This window comes from Anoplopoma fimbria, chromosome 22 (genome assembly GCF_027596085.1).
Source record: "Anoplopoma fimbria isolate UVic2021 breed Golden Eagle Sablefish chromosome 22, Afim_UVic_2022, whole genome shotgun sequence".
NCBI lineage: Eukaryota > Metazoa > Chordata > Actinopteri > Perciformes > Anoplopomatidae > Anoplopoma > Anoplopoma fimbria.
This window is the reverse complement of record NC_072470.1, coordinates 5358108-5379765: the sequence shown is the minus strand read 5'-3', so window position 1 is coordinate 5379765 and position 21658 is coordinate 5358108. Positions and strand designations below refer to the sequence as shown.

The window sequence follows — 21658 nt, the reverse complement described above, 5'->3', positions numbered from 1 at the left end:
CATTCCTCAGATTTATTTTTCACCATCACATGAAATAATGGGGACTTTTTTATGATATCATCGTATCATGCCTCCTTAGCCTTTACTTCTTTGCTATTTTTTTTGTTTTCCTCCTGCATTTCTGTTCACCATCCAACCCCCAAAATGTGTCTGTCTCTGTCTTAGGTGAAACATCTGGAGGATGAGAACAAAAAGCTTGACACGAAGCTGAAGATCCTCAAGGACAAGGAGGACTATGAGGGGAAAATTGACAACATCGTCAAGCAGCTGGAGGCCGAGATGGAGCAGCAGATCGAGAACTTGCTCCAGGACCAAGAAAAACTGAAGGCAGAGCTGCTCCAGAACCAGGAGGAAGTGGATGACACCAAGAGGAGGTCCGTCGGTCACGGCCAGAGTCAAGACACACTAGATCTCCACCAACTTTTAATAAGTCCATTGGCCCTGTACTGTGTATGTTATATTATTGGAACAAATGATGTTTTCACCCTTTCTATTGGTTTTTAGGTATGAGGAGGAGTTTGCAAAGAAATCTGAACTGGAGAATGATTTTGTCATCAAGAAAAAGGTATATGTTTTACGCTGCTTATTTATTCAACCTTTTTAGAAACATAGTAAACACTCTCATGAAGTTCGAAAGACATTAAAGTACTTTTAAAGAACTTCAGGCAACTGAAAAATATTTTTTTGTATTGTTTTGGATATACTTTGGTGTATTTAACTGAGGATGTAACCTTGACAATATGATATATAATATGCAATCACACACTTATGCATGTGTTCAATGTGTATGTGTGTAACAGGACGTAGATGAAGGTCACTTGGAGACAGTAGATCTTGCTCTGGAGCTAGAGGACCTTATGGGGAAACTGGACTTCCTCCGGGTGGGCTTTGATGAGGTAAATACAGGGTTTATTGTATTTTTTATTGTTTTATTTTGTTATATCTCTCTGCACTGTAAAAACTACAACCTGTCTGCCCCCCTGCAGGAGATCAAGGAGCTGGAGTCGCTCGTCCAAAACGAGACAGTGGTCCTACGTGACAACAGCAAACGGTTTCTGGACATGGACAAGATCATCGACGGAGCCAAGAATCAGTACGCCAACATGGCCGCCCGCACCAGGGAGGAGGCCGAGCAGTGGAACCAGAATAAGGTGAGGACAAAGGAAGATCCTTTTCTTAAACTAGCTCCGTAGAGTTACCAACAGACATGGTGAAATGTGCTATCTCGCCCTCTCGCCCCCTTAGATGGATGCCATGGTCTTAACTGCAGGACAGCGTGAGAAGGATGTGCGTGATATAAGGAGGGAGATCTCAGACCTGGTGCGCCAAATCCAGAGGCTCCACGGGGACCTGGAGGCTCTCCAAAGGAAGGTTGTGATCACACAGATAAACACTCCCAGAGTTCATATGTTCATCCGCTGATGTTCTCTTAACATTCTAATTTTTTATGTTAGGAAGAGTCCCTGATGAAGGACATCAATGACATGAGGACAGAAGGAGACAAAAACCTGGACAGGGCTCGGGAGGACATTGCCCAGCTTGAGGAGGCCCTGAGGCGGGCCAAGCAAGACCTGGCCGGTCAGGTCCGTGAACACCAAGAGCTGATGAACCTGAAGCTGGCCCTGGACATGGAGATCGCCACCTACCGCAAGCTGCTGGAGGGCGAGGAGCAGAGGTATGTGAGATCATGTTGCTGTTAGTTATCACATATATAACCATGCATTAATATTTAAACTAATAACTGTCTCTGTCTCTGCTCCCTCTCTGTGAAGAATGAACCACCTCATGCGCAACGCAGGTGAGAACCATTGTGTTACTTTCCTGATTTGGTCACTTTTAACTTTTTTCTACGGATACTGGACAAATATACATGTCAAAATAGTGGTTCCCAATCTGTTTGGCTTGTGCCGTCTCATCATTCAGATGTCTAGAGTTGAAATCATACAATCATTTATAAGAAAAAATGATTCATTTGGAAGAAAGTCAGAAAAAAACACAATTGCACAATTGTCTTTTATTGTTTTCTATCCTGTTAATTCTTTTGTGACCCTCTTGGTCTTCTCTTCTGACCCCTTGTGGGGATCTGGACCCCCAGGTTGGGAACCACTAATGTTAAACCAGTACGCAAGTGAAGGCCTCAATAAACCAGAATGCAATGCAGCAAATGTGCACAAAGTGGCTGCGTGCTGACATTTGACTTAAACCAACTGTAAAATAAAATGTGAAATGTGGGACTGGAAGATAAGGGAGGTTGAGTGGACCATAGATCTGATATAATTATTAAATAAAAATTGTATCAAAAATTAAAACAAAAACAAACCCTGCCTCTATTTCATGCATATCTGCATTCTCATGATTTTGTGCCCCGCTAAAATCAAACCTCTCTTTCGCTCAGATTTCTGAAAAACAAACAAAAATCAAGTCCTTACTTGCATGCAGACGTTCACCTGCCAAAGAAGCAACACCGGACCGAAAAGCCACGAGCCCCAGAACCCACCGTTGTCCCTGCTGAGTACCCCGCCTCCAAGCAACGCCTGCTGATCCGGGTGGAGGTGGAGGCCGGCAGAGTCGTCTCCGAAAGCTCCCATTACACTGAAGATTGACCGGCACTGTCCGTCACACCTCTGTCTGCAGCATTACAGTAAATCCGCAAAATGTAAATTAAATACAGTACCAGTCAAAAGTTTTGACACACCTTCTCATTCAATGGTTTTTCTTTATTTTATTTTTATTTTTAAATATTAAATGAAATAATTCGAAATATTTTTTTGATAATAGCTCACTAAAAAAACAACATCAAAAAGAGATTATATGTTTATTTAAAATATATTATACAGTACCAGTCAAACGTTTTGGACACACCTTCTCATTCAATGGTTTTTCTTTATTTTTATTTTTATTTTTTTCTATAATGTAGATTAATATTAAAGACATCCAAACTATGAAGGGACACATATGGAATTTTGTGGTAAACAAACAAATGCTCAACAAACCAGAATATGTTTTATATTTTAGATTATAGATGTGTCCAAACTTTTGACTGGTACTGTAAGTAGTTAAACTCTTCAGGAATCATCACGAAAGTGTCCTTAAATTCAATAATCACCATGCTTCCTCTGTGTGCTTTAAGGTATAACAATAGCTTCTTTGGCAGGTGGAATGTTTTTCATAGAATCTAGTTGGAGACATTTTGTTTAGGTCAAGCGTGGTTTTTAAAAATCTTTTCTTATCTTTGTTTGCCTCGTATTCCTAGAACCATCAGTGTGTTTTTCTGCGCCGAATGTCTTGCAGTTGTTCTCTCATTCCTTTGTGAGCTAAATAAGATTTTGTCTTTGTGGGAAAAATAAAACCACCTATCTAACGGTGCACAGGTTTCTTAAAGAATTGAAGGATAAAATGAGGAACTTTTGGCTTCCAGCTGGCGGTTGAAGGAGAGTTTCACAAGAGGTCACGTTAAGGTGATGCAGACATGGATCCAGGGTTGAATCTGCTTTCTTGAAATGGCTTTTTTTTTCTTCTGCTTTATAACTCAAACGTATCCAAATGATCACAAGGAAATCAGAGGGCATCAGAGTTTACTGTTGAATATTTACAATGGAATACAATTAATAAATAAAGTGACATGAACAATACGTCTGCTCTCTTTTTTCTTTCACATAAACGCACAAACAGTATAGTCGCTTTAAGACAGACATTTTGGGAAAGACGTGAGTGATATCAATCTTTTCATTTAACCCTCGGAAAGAAAGCAAATAAGCGTATTTCTCAAAACGTTGAACTGTTGGTTATATGTAAAGAATCCAGACACAATTTGGGCACAGTGTGTTTGTTTCCACTTGATACAGATATCAGTCAGTCATCAGAAGCTGGAGCCCGACAGTCTCGTCCCGTCATCATTTTCCCTCCTCTTCATCCTCCTCATCCTCCTGTCCCGGTTCTCCTCCGTCTTATGTTTACAGTATTTCGGTGTGGAAAACACACTGGAACATGGCTTAACAAGGCCACACATACAAACGTCATAGTGACGGTGTTCCCTGACCCCATGATGATATCACATCCCTCCTCATGTCCCAGTCAGTCAGTCCTTGTTTGCTCTGTAATTGGATTAAAGTCTCTTTTCCACCCACATACTGTACAAACACATCTAAAACTGCACTTTGATTGGGGAACGATAAGCACGGCATGTATTCTTTGTTTAATCGAGTCTCAAATAAAAATCTAATTTCCCTCGAATGGATCTTATCAACAAAGATAATTTCTAGTCTTTGAATAAAAGTATTTGGACGCAGCAGATGTTTTCTTTTTTACAGTATCTAAGCTTCCTCTGACAGTTTATTTAAAGACTGAAAACTAATTTCCATCTTTAACTTGTTTTTATCATTTTTATCGTCCTGCACGTTCGTGCTGAAGCTCTCATTTCCTCAAATCTTGTAGATGAATTAGGAACTACCCTCTTCAGCTTGCATACCAGTATTTAGATAAACACCAGTGAGCGAAGTAGGAGTAAACATTGCAGACAGATGGAGGAAATCTCCTATCGGTTAAACTGATATCCAGAGCAGGCAGCTCAAAGAAAAATGAAGATAAGCCTGTATTTGAGTTATGTTTGTATGATGTACAACACTGATACAAGGGGAGTTTTATTTAACCTCTCTTAATCATGTTATCATACAGTGCTGAAGGGGTGATATATTGTTGTGGACCAACCAGAAGGTTAGCATCACACTGGTTCCCTCATAACAAAAATGTCAATGAGATTTTACCATTTGGATTTTGGGTTATTGCAGAAAATGATACTTATACAGTTTTTTTTTTGAATTTTCCCAAATGAAATCCACTTTTATGATTTTTTGAAGCGTAAATATGTTTTAGAACTCATTCGTGCAGAATGTTATTATACCTTCTAGACATCAGCACTATAGCATGTTATCATGCTGACGTTAGCATGTTGCTCTAATGCTGCTTTACTCTAGGTTGGTTTAAATGTTGTCCTTACTGACTAATATTGTCAGCAAAATTATGAAAGATGTAATGGAGGCCCATCAGAAATGGAGAGTTACAGACAGAAAATCGTTGTGGTGATAAAACAACAGAGGAACACTGATAAAAAATTGCGAAAAGAGTCTTTGCAAATGTGTTTTTCTGCTGAAGTACTTGATCAATATAATTTGGGCATCAACTATAGCAACATCATTTCTTACAGGTTCATATTCATAAATATTCAGCGCTATTTTCTCAGACTTCCACCTCCTCTGATCCCGGAACCCTTCGCCTCCACCTGTCTCTGAGTTTCTGGAGAAGCTTGTATGCAGGTTGTGTGTACTGCCTGTTGGCGAGGCCGAGCACCAGCGGCACCACCGCCATGCTTCCGATACCGATGCACGACAGCACGATGTGAGTGGTGGAGCTCCGCTTGGTGTCGCTGATCAAGTACGCTATGCACACGTGCATGTAGATGAGGTAGGGTACCCAGCATGCTAGAAACGTCAGCGACACGGCCACCACGCAGCGAGTGTAGCGCAGGTTCATCCTCTGCTCGTGGTCCGAGGCCTGACTTCCCCGCTCCACCGAACGATGGAGGCGACAAATGTCCTTCAGCTGGCCTCGGGTGATCCATAACACACGGCCAGTCATGCCAGCGATGGTAAGAATAGCAGGTAGGACGAGTCCATACACCTCCAGGTAGATAAAAGCAGTGGGGAACACCCGCCTGTAGGAGCAGCACGCGGTTTTGTTGGGTAAACAGTTTGAAAGTGCCGTTAGATTTTGGTTACTCGCACAACAGCCTTTCCAATCTGGCCCCGTCCAGTTATTCCACCCAAAAGCAGGTAGGGATGCGTACAGAAGCGGTGGCGCCCAAACCGCAAGCAACGCCAGAGGAAAGCTGCGATGCATCCACAAGTTATTGTAATGCAACGGGTCGATGATGCAAATGTAGCGCTCATAGTGGACCATCACCAGGTTGAAAAGGAACGCCAGAAAGAGGAAGTTTGGGAAAACGTGAGCCACCAGGCAGGAGCTAAAACTCAACTCCCGGTTCAGACCCATTAGTGGTATGAAGGGCAGTGCCACGCCCGTGCACAGATCCGCCACCAAGAGGCTGAGGAAGAAGTAGTTGGGCGTGTTGTGGAGCTGGCGGTTCCAGGCGATGCCCAACACGATGACGAGATTGGCCAAGATTATGGAGGTGGACAGCGGTATGGTGATGGCGTAGATGAGCTGCTCCCCAGAGAGCAGAGCGTGGGAGTCGTTGTAGTCCATCATGTGTGGAATCTGCAGACTTCCTCCCCTTTGCAGCCTGGTTCTACTCCCATCAAGGCTCAGCTACCCTGCAGGGAAGGAGACGCATTGTTAAGGTAGCTGTAGAGGCCAAAACGAGCTGAAATGTTTCATGTATCCTATCAAGAGCTTTTGCTGACCCCTTTTTGTGAACTTCTAGTGTGATGTAATTGCTCAACAAGCATAAACAGGCTTTGAGAAACATGCAGAGGAAATGCAATTGAGTGGAGATGAAAAATTAGATTCTAAATTAAAAGTAGCAGCTGGCAGAGCAGAGTGGATTATCAGAGATGGATGGAGATGGTGGACTCAAACCAAAAAGAGAGTTAAGGAAACCTCTTGAAAGCCAATTTAAGTCAATATAAGATACAATCTCACAGTTGAACATTAAGTTATATCAAGCGTAGTGACCTTTCAAACAACTATCATTGGGAATAAAGAGAGAGAAACCCTCCTTGTTCAATTAAAGGGAGCATGTTTGTATTTATAATCACTAGAATATTACATTTTGTCTTTGGTGTCAGAACAGTCACCACACTAACTGTCACCAGTGAAACAAACATAACCTCTTTGTTAGCAAACAGCAGAGATAAGAGCACGTGTTAATGGACTTGAAGCCGCTCTCATTCAATAATTCATCAGCTGGGACTCTGGAGTTACAGCCCGCTTTGTACCTGTTATATGTCCTGGAGATCATTTAACAAGTTTGACTTCAGGTAACAAGTCAGTTTATGGTCAAAGGCAGTTATCACAATGAGCTACAATATTGCACATTTTATATGTCTATATGTTTTATGATTACACTTTATTATGTGCAATAACTGTTAATGTGCAAAAGCGAACATTTTATATGATTGCGATCTTACAATTAAAATATTGTAAAAAATGCCAGTATTTCCAATGTCCACATGTATAATATACCATTTGCTAACCAGCTCAATAAAGGGAATTTTATGGTATCATGGGTTTCAACAAATACAGCCTTTAAAAGGTATTTAAAAGGTGAATACACAGTACAAAGTGGTTGTACTTGAATAACTGCTTTATTACTTTCCCCCCAAAATGTGTTTTAAAGCCATTTTCCACATATGTCATCTAATAAAAGAAGCCACCTTTATAAAATAAAAAAAGTCCAAATGATTTGTGATCCTGCAATCTATGTAATGTAGAAAGTGTATTAAAAAGAGTAGAAGTGATGCTACTTAAAATAAATCACCAGAAATATATAACGTCCTGTTACAAAATATGACTTATGATAACTTTTTGAAATAATAAGCAACAAACCTATGAAGTCTTTTTACCTTTTTTGGGGATGGACAGTCCGGTCATGTATCCTTCAGCAAAGGAAATGCAGATAAATAATAAATAAATAGTTTTTTATTTCTCTCCTGATAATTTGGAGCCTCTTTACCTGCATGTCACATCCACAAGCAACATTAACTACACTGCTTCTTCTTTATCGATTAATAATCCTTTAAATCAAGTCAGCCATGGCAGCCTCGCCACAAACTACAAGGGAGACGGAGACGAGCAGCCAAGTGTGAGGCTGTTCCTCTCGGATGCTTTAAAGGGGAAGTGCACACTGAAGGAGGAGGTGGCTGCATTTATACTGTATATAGTCTTTTCCTGATGGGGGTCGCTGGTCACACTGAGGATGAGGCAGCAGTATCCACTAACCCTTCACCCACTAAACTTGTTGTTTTGTCAATCTGCACCTTTACACTTTTGTTCACCACTTTGTCCAGGATTGCAGTTCACATCCATGAATGGAAGAAAGATGGAAAGCTGTTATCACTGCAGCCTGAAAATGATAAGAACGTTCCTGGGTAACATCAGGAGGCCTGGCATGTGGTTTGGTTTCACACCCTCCATAGTGGCCCCCCAGATGCTTCTGACGTCTCAGATCTAAAATAGTATTGTTTTTCTGAATATTTAGCAGCTGTACAAACATGGCTTTCTTTAGAAATGTGGACAGGAGTGGGAGTTTTGACATGGGTCTATCGTTTTAAGGAAAAGGTAGGACCTAAATTAATATTTTTTTAATTTTATTTTTTTTAAGCATCAGTAAAATGGAATAGGGGCCCAAACGCAGAAAAAAAATAAATAAATTTATAAATAAATGATCAAATATTAATTAATACCGAAACATATATAGAAGGAAGTCAATTTGAACAATATTCTTTATTCTTTGATTGTCCTCTAATATATTTATTTATTATTTTAGGGCAAGATTTAATTTCATGTATTGTATTTGTTTAATTCATATACAAACAGAAATGGAAAATCAACAATTTGCGGTTTTATGGGAAGCTACTGTAGGTGGGAACAGCCACTAGCAGTAAGCTGACGTTAACTCTCAGCATGAAAAAGAAAAAGCCTAATTATACCCAAAATGTTTAATCAAAATGTTTAATCAATAAAAACCAAGCTGCAAGGTTTTTATTTGAGTTTTAGAAACACTGAAACAGTCTTTCAACGTATGACACTGTAACATTTGTCAGCAACGGCCCCAACATACTCCAAGTAGGTTGAAGCAGATGTTTAGATGTATTTGCTCCTTTTATTTGGCCCTTTGCTGACCTAAACATATACATACAACAGTGTGTACGTCTGAATTCATAACAGCTGCCACACACGTCTCATATTTAAACACAGTGTTGGATGGAAGGCCCGCGGTGACCTGTTTTTTTTTTTTTAGCCAAACACGTAAGCCTCCTTCACTGATAGTCAGGAGCAGACCTGGTGCTGGTTGGAGATGGACGAGCTCCCGTCAGATAATGGTTTTAAACAGAGATGTTCCACAGCCTGGGAGCGTCTGGGAAGACACTACACAGGGAGGACGAGCTGGACATGAAACCACAACATCTTCACATTACAAAGGAGAAGATGGAGCATCTTGGCTTTCTGAGAACAACGGTTCCTATTCAACAGAACATCAGTGATCTAATCTGGGTATTTTTTTTTTATACACAGCGGAAACATTCAATGTGATATGACTAATTAAAGGACATCTGCAGACCTTGGCCGGCTAAGGAGAACAAAGCATTTTAGTCAAACGAGCTAACGTTAACTTAAACAAATGGCGCCACTTCCTTGTTTTAGAAGACGCTTAAAGTGTCCTGGAACTCAGATAGGTGGGATTTTTGCTTAATAATTTGCCAAATAATAATAAAACAACCTGCTTTCATTGCTGACACTCCCTTATTCCTTTTAGGACATCTCATTTCTTACATTTCCGGCTCAATGTATCACATTGGACCCAACTGTATTGAGGGACTTAAATTTCCACTGAATTAAGTTTTACTGGTTACACTCAAATTGACACAACTAAATTCATTATTTTCTGAAAATGTGGCCTTTTCCAGTTTCTTTTTGCAAACAGGCCAGAAAGTGAGCTGAAATCAACCAGTTGGCACAAATATGTATTTACAATATGTCACTTAAAGGTTCGACTGAATCCCTTATTAACAATATTTTTAATAAATTATTGACCTGAGTTCTGAGTGTCAGTTTTTTGTGAAACAGATTTGAGTGGGTTTGTCACTTGTCGCCTCCTCTCAGACATGTTTACCTTGGCACCGGCACGTGTCTCTCTCTTTGTGCTCAACAGATTTGTTCAGCATCTGTTGTCAGCGCAGCAATACGAGTTGCGAATTAATAGATCAGGCTTTAAGCCCTGTGGAGGTTTAAAGGTGATAATCCTTTAGGCCACTCCTCGCCTTTGTCTTCACACAGGCTGACCTTTGAGGCCAAACACACACTGCTGTGACAGATGAGGAAAATATCCTGCTGCCAGTGAACACCGCACTTGACAGGCGTTATTTTCCGCTGGTCACTAAATGAGCTGCTGAAACACTGTTGGGATTAATTTTGTGCAATTTATAGTGCAAAAATACATACATATTTTGCAAATGCTGCGCCTCATCTTCTGACTTCACACGGCCAGATTCAACAACAACTTTGAAAAGCACACAAACAAAACATGCGTGCAAGTGTGTTTTACCTCCTGCCTGTCTGGGTGAGTTATGCATGCACACATGCACATTTGGATACATACAATGACTGTGTGAGCTGAGGATCCAGGTTTTAGGAAGAAGCACTTGTGCGCAGGATACCGATTGACGGTTGTTTTTCCCTCTTCGGGACGGACAGCCGGGAGGAGAGGAGAAAAATAACTTAACAATGGAGTTCAAGAGGCCGAGCAGGTTTTGGCATTGAAACAAGACCTTTAACACTTTTGATCGTGAGAAGGAGCACCGAGGAGAAGAGCGGTGGTGTTTGGAAGCCTTACGCTAAACTGAATCAGAGTTTCCTTTATGTGATGTCTGGTCTTTATCAGGGCATTGGTAAACATAAAGTGCAGACTCACCTCTGAATTTCATATCTATTAATATAAGTTGCATGCTGGTCAGTGCAATACATGCTGCAGTGAGGCTTTTCTGGTGTAACTTAAAGCTAGGGTGGGCGAAAAAGCCGTTGAGATTCCGTCGCGTTTCTGGCCTCTCCCTGCCACGCTACCTGTAGCTCCTCCCACCGAACGTCAGTTATGCGCGTTCATGTGAATTCAGTTACATTGATAGGAAGACGAAACACGCAGGGACGCACCAACGTCGTTGCCAAGGTGACCGGACAGTCCCACAGCCAATAAGAACGGAGAATCGGAGCCTCGCTCTGATTGGTCAAAGTGTACATGAGCGGTGGCAATTTTTGGGTGCGGCCCACAGAGGCAGGGGAGAGCAAAGTTATGAGCAGATATTCTCAGAGCACTTCACCTACATATAGCTGACTGGCTATTAGGACAGTTTTGCCAAATATTACAGTAAAGAAATTAATTAATTAATACCCACCCTAGCTTTAAGTGTGTAACGGTCCTTTTAATTCATTTTAACATGCATTTATATGTCAATGGTAGCAAACACTTATGCGCACACATATATATATATATATATATATATATATATATATATATATATATATATACATATACATATATATATATACATATACATATACATATATATATATATATATATATATATATATATACTAATGGGAGCAGCAGCTTGGCCTGTGTTAAAGCGCTGACATAGCAACAAGAGGCTGGGAAACTACTGTATTTCCTGTTTGCAGAAAATGCAGTTTGGGGCATTAAAGTTATTTTATGATTGTTCTATTTTGCCAACAACATCCTTTTGTTTCAGCGTTACAAATAGGTCTTTTTGTCTTGGTACATATTTAATAAATATATAAAACCTTATCTTTTGAAATGATAAAAATCTTAATTTGGTATTAAAGACAGGATATTACGCATTTAGCCCCGATGACTGTACTCACCACCCTCACATTTGAATTTTTTTATCTTGAATCATATCTCGGCTGTGGTTTTGGGAAACTTTCTTAAGGGTCCTGTCGTCTGCAGACTGACTCAACTCCTCCATTTACTCATATCTGATAAAATGGATAAAGCAGATCCGAGGTTAATGCCGAATCGAACGACAGTCTAAACAAGAGCCCGCTTTCTCAGCCACAAAATGACGTTTGTCCTCAAGCATGAACTCAGTGCTTCATCTTATCTGAGCCGAAACACACAAGTATAAACTGTTTTCTCCGTTGCAGATGAAGTGTTTCATGAGGTGGGGGCAGCCATTACAAATTTCCCCGCTGCGGGACTAATAAAGGATTATCTTATCTTATCTTACTCAATAAACTTTCATGGTTACCCTGAAGAAAGTCAATTATTTATTATGTTGTATTTACACTTCAGTTTACATCAAAAACTTGGCCAGAAAATTCCTGACCGAACAATGTGTCTGAGAGCTGGAAGACCAAACATACACAACCTCAGGGAGTAAGCTAGGACAAAAAAAAAAATCAAATTATGGAAAAACTTAAAACAAAGGAGTTTCTTCTTTCTGACTTGTTTTCACTCTAACAAAACATTTTGGAAAGAACATTAAAAGGGATGTCAAAGGCAGCAGCCACTGTAATGTATCACTCTTCTCCTCTGTTTAGTGTTTCAGATTCCTGAACAAGAGCTACTCAAGAGAAGCTATGAGGAACAGCTTCAGATTTGAACTTCTGTGTAGACAAGATCAAAAACTCTCTCTTTCTCTTTCAGTTTATTTAGGCCTCCTTGATTTATCTTAAAGTCCTGATGAAAACTGGAAAAAGTAACTTTTGGATGCTACAATCCCCCTAAAGCAGGTCAGATACGATGGTGAGACGACACATTTTAAAATCCTGAGGAGAAGGGGAACACGTTCTCAAGTATTGGAGAACCAAAGAGTCTGATCATGAAATGTCTCTGCTAGATTTCCTCCACTCTTCTTCCGTCTTTCTTTACCGATCGGGTCTCTGGAGGCAGAACACTTTCGCCTGGTTGTCTCCTGAGGCGGTGATTGCGAGAGACGCTTCCCTGAAGGAGAGATCAACAAAGGCAAATGAACAAAAGAAGAAGAAAAAGAAAACAGAACAATGGCCAAAATACCTCAAAAATAAATTCATAAACTGAGACGGTATATTTACATTTTCAGAAAGACAATATCTACTTTCAGAAAATAATGTGGTACCTGTTGATGGTGAAGTTGAGGATCTCGGCAGTGTGGCCGTGGTACTCGGACACAATGCTGCCAGAACGGGCGTCCCAGAGGCGCAGCGCTCCGTCTAAGCAGCAAGTGGACACCACAGAAGAAGACTCTTCCCACTGCAGGTGAACGATGCCAGCCTGGAGGAACAATGTGTGTATAATTTAACATATTATCTGCACGCAGGCAACGTCAACCTCAACCTAGACCTCCCTGATGGCACCAGAAGTGGTTGCTAGGAGATTGACACAGTTATGACAAGTGAGAATCCATAGCGTCGCGGCACAGGGGAACTAAACTAAACAAAACTCTCGACTGTGCGTTACCTCGTGTTGGCACCTGTGCCTCAGGACCTGTGAGGAGAGGTCATATATGGCCAGAGTCCCGTCCAGGTACGCCACAGCAATGAGAGGCAGGCTGGAAAGGGAAAAGAGGGATGAAACATTTAGGAAACTTCCCTCGTAATCACTTACCCGAAAATGACTTTTAAAAACACGCATTTACTGGGTATTAATTGAAAATGATATAACGGTGAACCTGGATACGCCGGGTAAGATTACATGGCATCTTTCTCCAGTTTAATGTCTACTTCATGACTTTCAAAAGACAACACTTCACAACTCACATGTTGCAGAATCCCACAGATTCGACAGAGTTGGATTCGGCATCATCCTTCGCCCCTTTGGCTTTGCCTCCATCCACAGAGAACGCTCCGACCACCTTAAAAGACAAACAAAAAACACACAGGGATGAAAAAAAAAAAAAAAAAAAAACTCGGAAATGTTTTATGAGCTGTATTACTTCCTTCACCCACTTTGCCTGTGACGGTGTTGATGAGTTTGGCGAAACCGTCCACTGAACCAGTCAGCACCAGAGAGCCGTCCTTGTTACACGCCAGGCAGGTCAGCGCCCCCTTGTGTCCGTCCTGACCTGTCGATTGAGACAAAACCACACCATTTATGAAACAGTGATGCGCGTTATCTCGTTTAGAATTCAGAAAAGATTCTTGATGAGAGAAATGCACCAAAGAAGCTCCGATACTTTCTGTATTGCGGATCAAAGTCAGGGCTGATTCCAAAAAACTCTTATATAATTTGTTTACACTTGAGTTTTATTTTCTTGTCTGCTTTAACGGGCTGTAACTCTGCATTTGATTAATGGCTGATACTTTTATAATGTCCCTTATTGGCTGTTGTTTACTGTTGACTTCCATTAGGTCATGACCCCTTTTTTTCATCATCACAATGAATGCCAGAATTACTTTCCCATCGGGGTTGGAGCAGCACAGTCACATGGAACGTGCTCCAGAGATCACGTTCCTTCCTCTAACACGCTCTTATCTTGAAATAAAAATCATCTCATTATCTCTACTCAATTCTTTTATACATGCATTTATAAATGCTGACTCTCTCATCTAGATAACAAAAAAAAAAAGGTAACAGCAGGATGAAGCTACATTTTGAGCTGCCAGACTCACCTTTAATGACGTGGGCGGCGTTTCCCTGCTTCAAATCCCACACGCGTACCGTTCCATCCTCGTAACCCACCACAGCCCGTTTACCTGAGAAAAAAAATATTTTATATTATATATATATTTATATTCAGTATGTTTACAGTAAGCCTTTTGAAGAGTCTCCAGATGATTTTTGGGAGTGGATTTGTGTCGTGTATTTCCCGTCTCTCACCATCAGGGAGGATTTTGCCGCTGGTGGCCTGGCATGCAGAACTCTGGAAGGTTTTACAGTCTCCCGAGGGGATCTTCCACATCCACACGTTGCCGTCGTCTGCGCCCGCCAGCAGCACCGGAGCGCAGGGATGCCACTCCAACCACTGGAGGAGGAAGCCAGGCAGACAACCACAAAATAAACAGCTACTTTAAACACCGATTATTTCCCCTCTTATTCCCCCTGCAGTTTTCCACTGGTAGACAAAGAGCAGATCTTGTAATCATCATAGGATGTGTGCCTTGCTAAAGGGCAACCAAGCATGCGCCTCCACAAGACCACAAAATTCTTCGCCTGAGCGGTCATCCCCCCTTTACTTCCTCATAAATTCCTTTAGCCCAAATAAGAGACTTGACACAAGTGCTTACAGATGCACAAACTTAACAGACGCACGTTCCTGCTGATGCAGAAGCCAATTTCTTGGTCACACTCTTTCACCATTACCTCCAGATCTCCCACTTCGAAGGACCAGATCTCCTCTTTGGTTTCTACTTTCCAGACTTTAATCATGCCGCTCATGTCGCCTGTAGCCACCATGGAGGAGTCATGGCTGAACACGGCGCTCGTCACAGAGTCTTTGTGACCTGTGGAATAAAAGGAAAATAATAGCTTTTTTTCCCATGCAGCTTGGATCTTATATCTTCTCGGTAAACAGAAGGATTTAAAGTTACATGCGTGGTGTGAACACAGCCTTTAGTGTGCCTCTAACACTCACCGGTGCACTCCATCAGAACTTCTCCGTCGCTCACCCTCCAAACGTAGGCCTTATCGTCCTCTCCTCCTGTTACAGCCATGCTGTTTGTCGCCGGATCCAAACTCACGCAAAACACTGAGCCTGGACCGAGGAAGGGGAAGGACCAAAAATTTTAAGTCAAACACGCTGGATTTGCCAGCTGACAAGAGCATGAAATCAAGACAAGGTGCTACCAGTGTGTTTGGAGAAGGTGAGCTCGCTGTCATCCTGATCTTCTTCCATCTCGTCCTCGGTTTCCCAGCCTTCGTCATCATCTGCGTTCCCAGCGTCTTCAAAGTCAACGTCCTCCAGGTCATCAGCCAAATCATCTTGGTGAGAGAGAAAGAAAGAAAATGAAATTAAGATTAAGATGCACCTTTTTTTTGATAAGGAGCAGGGGAGTTCTGTTGTTGCAGCAGCACAAGGACATAAATGAATACAGATACAGGTATAGAAACTATTAGTAGAATACAAATAAGATAAGATAAAATAAGATAAGATAAGATAATCCTTTTTGCAGGCTTACAGCAGCATAGAGTAAAGTGCACACAAGAGACATAGTAAGAAAGACAAGATAAAAAAAAAAATGAATTATTATTATAAATAAGCAATAAAAACAGTAGAAAAACAACAATAACTGAAATCTAATATTTACAGACAGAAAAAAACTATTTTAACTATTATTGCACAGTGTTTTTATTGTCATGTGACAAACTATAGAAACTATTAGTAGAATACAAATAGAAATAATTAGTAGAAAACAAATAGAAACTATTAGTAGAAAACAAATAGAAACTATTAGTAGAAAACAAATAGAAACTATTAGTAGAAAACAAATAGAAACTATTAGTAGAAACAAATAGAAACTGACAAAGCATTCAGATGAATTAGGTGAAGTGAGTGGTGCTGATACAGTAACACTGGTTTGATTTAAGAGCATCATTAACAGCTGGTTAATAACAAACCCCTCAAACTTCTGTCAGGAAGTTAAGTTCAGTTATTAATTTATTCAGTAATAAAAAAAATAAATATATATATAATATAATATATATATATATATATATATATAATATATACCCAGCCTCACACAGGTGTGGGGAAACCAAAAAAAGGTTGCCAAAAGTGACTTGCAGTAGAGATGTAAACATGCTTCTACCAACCGGGATCAGGCTCCATCTCGTCCAGATCGATGACTTCGATGATCTCCTCGTCCTCGTGGATATCGATCGCATTCCCCTGCGTGTTGTCCATGCTGTCAGCGGGCTAAAACGCGAGCAAAACAACCGAAAAAAAACTACTAATACCACCGCGAGTAAAGCTAACCTGAGCCTCACTTTTATCTGAACACTTCCACAAAACGTCGCTGTCGGTGAATTTAAAAATATAACAATTGTGAGATGTCAACTGAGCTGCCTTCCCGTGTTTTCTTCACACGCTGCGGAGATTTCAGAGGCAAGACGCGCAGTGATGACGTAAGCACGTAACGTCGTGACGCAACCTCAGCGTTGTTCGACCACGTGGCCACAAGATGGCGCTGCTGTGCTAAATGAGACAGTCAGACCAGTGTGGAGGATGTTTAAAAGCCTGGAGATGCTTAGACCCCCCTTATTGTGTCATTTATCTTCATAAATATTGTCATTAACACTAAACTAGGCTGATGTTATTATAAAGTTTTCTATATTCTTTTGTTTTTGCTTGGTTATTATTCATAGTTTTGTGTCCTGAACATTTCTGTTGAAGTTTATTAATCAGCCAATTACACTACAGAGATGTTGACCTAACTGTGTTTGACAGTAGATCAAAGTGACACAAATAATTATAGATTAGTTTGTCTTGGCTTTCACAAAGAGAGAGTCAAAGTCCTTTTAATTCCAAAAAAGTATTCTATACTAAAGATCTCAAACAATTTGTCAAATAATAATAATCCATCGAGTTTCTATCCATAACTAGGCCAACAAAAACTAAATAATAAATATCTATCTTTCTCATCATTTTTGAACAGCCATAATAAAAGCCCAAAACAGCTCGTAGACAAACGTAATTTACAATAAATGACTAGGTTATATGCTGTGATCAGTTCCATTGTTGTTCATAAGGGAGGACCAAGTCCAGTCCAGAGGGGTCCACCGTGTCCAAGACTGGTTGCCATCTCTTAATAAATCCCTCATCATCGTCATGAAGGGTTCAGGGCAGCTTCCCCAGAGAAGTATTCTAATTATCTCCTTCTGTGCCTACCAATACTAACTATTAATTCATTTATAATTATATTTGTTCCCACAACTACTACTAATACTAATGATGATAGTCACTGTCATCATCTTTATCATCGTTAGCATCATGCAGACAATATGTTTTACATAGTTCCTATTTTTTGTGCTCAGTAGTTTTTCTCAGGAAGCAGCACAGGAAGCAAAAGTCCTTGCACATGCAAAAAATAAAGAAATCTCAGCCACATTCTCACTCTTAAAATATCCCTGTGAAGTGTTCCTCATTGTGTGATTGTTGTGTGTCAGAACATAAATCCCTCTCTCTCTGTCATCCCCTCCATGATTAACACTCAGTGTCCCTCTAGTGAACTGACACTTATTATTCATCATGCTCCACCACTCATGTGTGTAATGACACAAAACTGTAATTGACATCTCTGTTATTACCGGAGCAAAGGTTAAGCATTGTGTTGTGGGATTTAAAACTCAAAGAACATTATGATGTAATATAAGAAATGCTATGTAGATTGCTGCGATATTAATGCAAGAAGGTTACTTAAAATCAGGTTTAGTTTTCTTGATGGGGACCTTATTATCAAAAATGTGACAATATCAAGCTCATCTCATTGTGATTTTGGCAGCTGGACAGTCAGTTTAGGGAGCTAATTAACTGAAACTGTCCTCCAGATCACCTCAGTGCAATCAAAGCAGCAGAGGGCCGATTTTTTTAATTCTCAGGTTTTCACCAGCTTGAATACTGACCTCTGACCTCCCTCTGCAAGTGGAACGAGAGGACAAACATCTCTTTCTGAGATGATGTTTGAAGATATTTGTGAGACTGCAGTGAGCCACAGGTCTAACATTAGTGGTTCCATTTTTTAAAAGGAGCTCCCCTCTCTTACTTATTCGCTCCATCAAAAGTTCCCTTGCCTGAGATATTTTATGAACACTTAACACAGTTTGTCTACCTCAGGTTTTTGGGGTTTTATGTCTCCTGCTGTATGCTGCTGGCAGAGCTCAGCCTCTGCATGCCCAAATAAGTTTTACTGGCTGCCTGGGCCCTCCGTTTTAAGCCGTCCCTGGAAAAATACAACCATCTCATGATGTGGTGAGATGTGGAAACATCGGAGTGTACATTATTTAGACGTTTTCAATCTGCAGTGAGTGAGAGATTTATAAACTCTCGGCTAGTTTTATGAGGAACGCTGGAAAGTTAGATGACATAAATTACAGCCGCTTTATTTTGTCAATCTGTTTCGACAGTTTATCTTCTTTATTTTTTTTTTGGGCCATCCATCCAGCAAAGGACTTTATTCAGCTCCTGTTCAAATGACTTAAAAGCCTCTAACGTTGTTGGATTATTTGTGGATATCAATCAAGTTTTGGAACCTTTTTACAATAATGGGTAGCAGCTGATTTTGTAGGATAATTCAAATACTAATCCAACTAATTTTCATACGAAAACATGGCAATAAATCACAGTTTTTCCATGAAAAAGCAGTTAGACCACCATGAGACACTCAAAGTCTCCATTAAAAACCCAGACGAGGGGATTCTTTTTGGCTTAGCAGCTCCTTAAGGCACTGAGGTTCATAAATAAAATTCAGAAATGTCCACAAAAATAAAATCTGGTCACATCAAAGAGAGATTACATGACTGAATACAGTCCGGTCCGCAGGTTTAATCCGAGTCAGGAGCATTAACTGTACATACAGTCGCTGGTGAGGTGAAACAGGAAATACCATATATGCAATAGAGACCATGAGCAGGCTTGACCTTAGAAAACATGTGATTCAGTCCCCTGGGCAACCAGGACATCCAATGAAACATCAATCATCGGCTGAAAATAAGTCATTTCTCTTCTTTCAGTCAGTTAATCTTTTCTTTTGTCATCAGGATCTCTTGTGAGGGTTTGGTGAGGTCTTCCACATGGGTTTGATCACCGTTTTTTGCTGAGTATACTTCTGGATTTTGGGTTGGATTTGAATTCAGGACTTTAAATTGTTGTAAGAGAACTTAAGTAAAACATCTGAGTACTTCTTTTGATAATAAACATCAGCAAAAAAGTCAAATTTATGCTTCCAGCGACACAGACCGGTTCAAATATTCAAAGGTGAGAGAATTGATGCCTTCGGGTGTTACAGCAAACTGGAGGATTGTTCAGCGCTGGTGGAGGTTTTCATGCTTTCCACTTGCAGTCTTTTGAATCTTCCTATTTTTACCCCAGAAACTCTAGAGCAGCGCATTGGGTGGGCTCCTCTCTGCCGTCATCAGGACAGCAGAGACCAGCAGCGACCCCGTCATAAAAACATTTCTCGGTTTATCACTCCGGCAAGCTGGTTTATGTCTGAAAAACAGGACACTCTGGGCGCTGCTACTTTATAGGCACACACACGTGGAAACACACACACTCGGCCTGACCAGGACATGGAGGCATGTGTGTGTGTGTGTGTGTGTGTGTGTGTGTGTAAAAGGTGCACACACAAATACACACACACACAAATAGTATCAGTAATAAGGCCCGGGAGCTGTTGCTGTGTGAGAGGTAATTACTCCATGCAGCTCAGCGAGGCTTTGATGGAAAGTTTTAGACTAACTGGCTCGACCGTAAGAAGCCTTGACTCTGCTTCTTGTTTTTTTAACAAGAACTCTTTATTGCTCTTTTTGCTCTCTTTTCTCTCTTAAATGCTCCAGTTTCACAGCACCTTGGAAAAATGTCAATCTAGAATACGCGAAAGGCCCTCAGTTCACATCGTTGCACAGTTCTATCACATGCCCGTCAAAAGCACTGCGAGATGTTTTGGAAGTGTTTTCTTTCTTTGCTGGCAAAGCAAATCTTCTTTATGTCACTGAGGTCTGCCCGCTTTGTCTGCACGCTGCGTCTGACTCATGTGGGACCGTGTTGGGTGAGATGACGGCTTCCCTTCTCAAAACCACTAACAGCCAGTTGTGTGTGTGTACTGCAAGTGGTCTGGTCCACAGCCTGTGTGTGATGTGTCGGCTGTGGTGGCAGAGCGGTAGTTTGCGCAGGCCGTACACGCTCGCCTGTTGACTCTCTAGCCTGATGGCTGCTCCTTTCACCCAGCCACTGGCCAAAAAAACATGAAGTATTTTTGGAACATCATCACTCAGGATTTGTGTTTTTTTTTTTTCACCAGAGCCAAGTAAGGTTCTTTGGTACAGATGCTTTTAAATGCTCCAAACGAGGGGTCTTATAGCTAACTTAATGGGATAGAAACCTGAAATTGAAGGAGGTGATGGTGACTCCCCCCTGAATGCAAAATAGTTCAACTAACATGATCAGCGATTTGGCGACCTGAGTGTGATGTTCACTGAATTGCAAATGTGCTGCTCTGGGCAATATAAGCCAATCTAATCCCTGCTTTGACATCACTGCTCTGGACACACTCTCACACACACACACACACACACACACACACACGCACGTATACACACATTTGAGTGTTATTTATGCACATATGCGTCAGCAAAAGCCCGTAGACAAACAATACAGATGATCAAGAAAGATTTTTGCTCCCTGACAGAAAAGTATAAACTTTACGGATGTAAATATATGTCTTTCAGAGAGGATTGTGTAAATTGTTTAACAGTTTGCAACTTATCTGTCAACAATCATAGTTGACTAATATTGTCAAATGAATACATATATTAAAGCATTTTATTAGATGTTATTGGTGCTGTCCGCCACTTCACAAGCAGATTTAGCTTGTTTATGTAGCTAATTTGCAAATGTTAGCATGCGAATATACTGAACAAACCAACTACAGTTGGTGAGCATGGTGAGCATGATGTTAGCATTTAGCTCACAGAGCTACTAGCACAGCTTCAAACTCATGTTATTTATAAGCCTATATATAATTGCATTAAAATGATGACATTTTTAATGTAGGTTTGCTAGTTTTTAATTTAGTTCTTGTTTTTAAGTATTTTTTTTTTTTTACAAAGAGGGAGATGGCAACAATTCATTTATGCATACATCCTTTCTATAAATAGTTGAAACTAAACATGATGTCCAGCATGTAAACAGAAGGATTACAATGATATGTGTGTTATGTTTGTTTTCATATGCAGCGTATACAGAGGTAGAGGGTTTGCAGCCGTACAGGGTTT

The 21658-nt window shown here is 40.6% G+C and overlaps 3 protein-coding genes across 3 annotated transcripts; 1 reads left to right on the top strand and 2 right to left on the bottom strand.

The window, feature by feature from the left end:
* Window positions 1-264: 264 nt before the first annotated feature.
* On the top strand, window positions 265-2628 carry LOC129111939 (keratin, type II cytoskeletal 8-like). Its single transcript, XM_054624101.1, has 8 exons — window positions 265-374; window positions 505-565; window positions 801-896; window positions 987-1151; window positions 1246-1371; window positions 1455-1675; window positions 1773-1798; window positions 2440-2628. Exons 1-8 carry the CDS (start codon window positions 280-282, stop codon window positions 2601-2603), a joined length of 954 nt encoding a protein of 317 aa, XP_054480076.1. The 5' UTR covers window positions 265-279; the 3' UTR covers window positions 2604-2628.
* A 2607-nt stretch (window positions 2629-5235) lies between these two features.
* Window positions 5236-6264, bottom strand: LOC129111977 (G-protein coupled bile acid receptor 1-like). Its single transcript, XM_054624149.1, has one exon. The coding sequence runs from the start codon at window positions 6262-6264 to the stop codon at window positions 5236-5238; it is 1029 nt and encodes a 342-aa protein (XP_054480124.1).
* Window positions 6265-12005: 5741 nt separating this feature from the next.
* On the bottom strand, window positions 12006-16783 carry aamp (angio-associated, migratory cell protein). Its single transcript, XM_054623983.1, has 11 exons — window positions 16481-16783; window positions 15515-15649; window positions 15303-15422; window positions 15032-15171; window positions 14549-14693; window positions 14341-14424; window positions 13678-13793; window positions 13489-13583; window positions 13190-13280; window positions 12849-13003; window positions 12006-12694 (listed from the first exon to the last, which is right to left on the bottom strand). Exons 1-11 carry the CDS (start codon window positions 16569-16571, stop codon window positions 12619-12621), a joined length of 1248 nt encoding a protein of 415 aa, XP_054479958.1. The 5' UTR covers window positions 16572-16783; the 3' UTR covers window positions 12006-12618.
* Between the last annotated feature and the right edge of the window lie 4875 nt (window positions 16784-21658).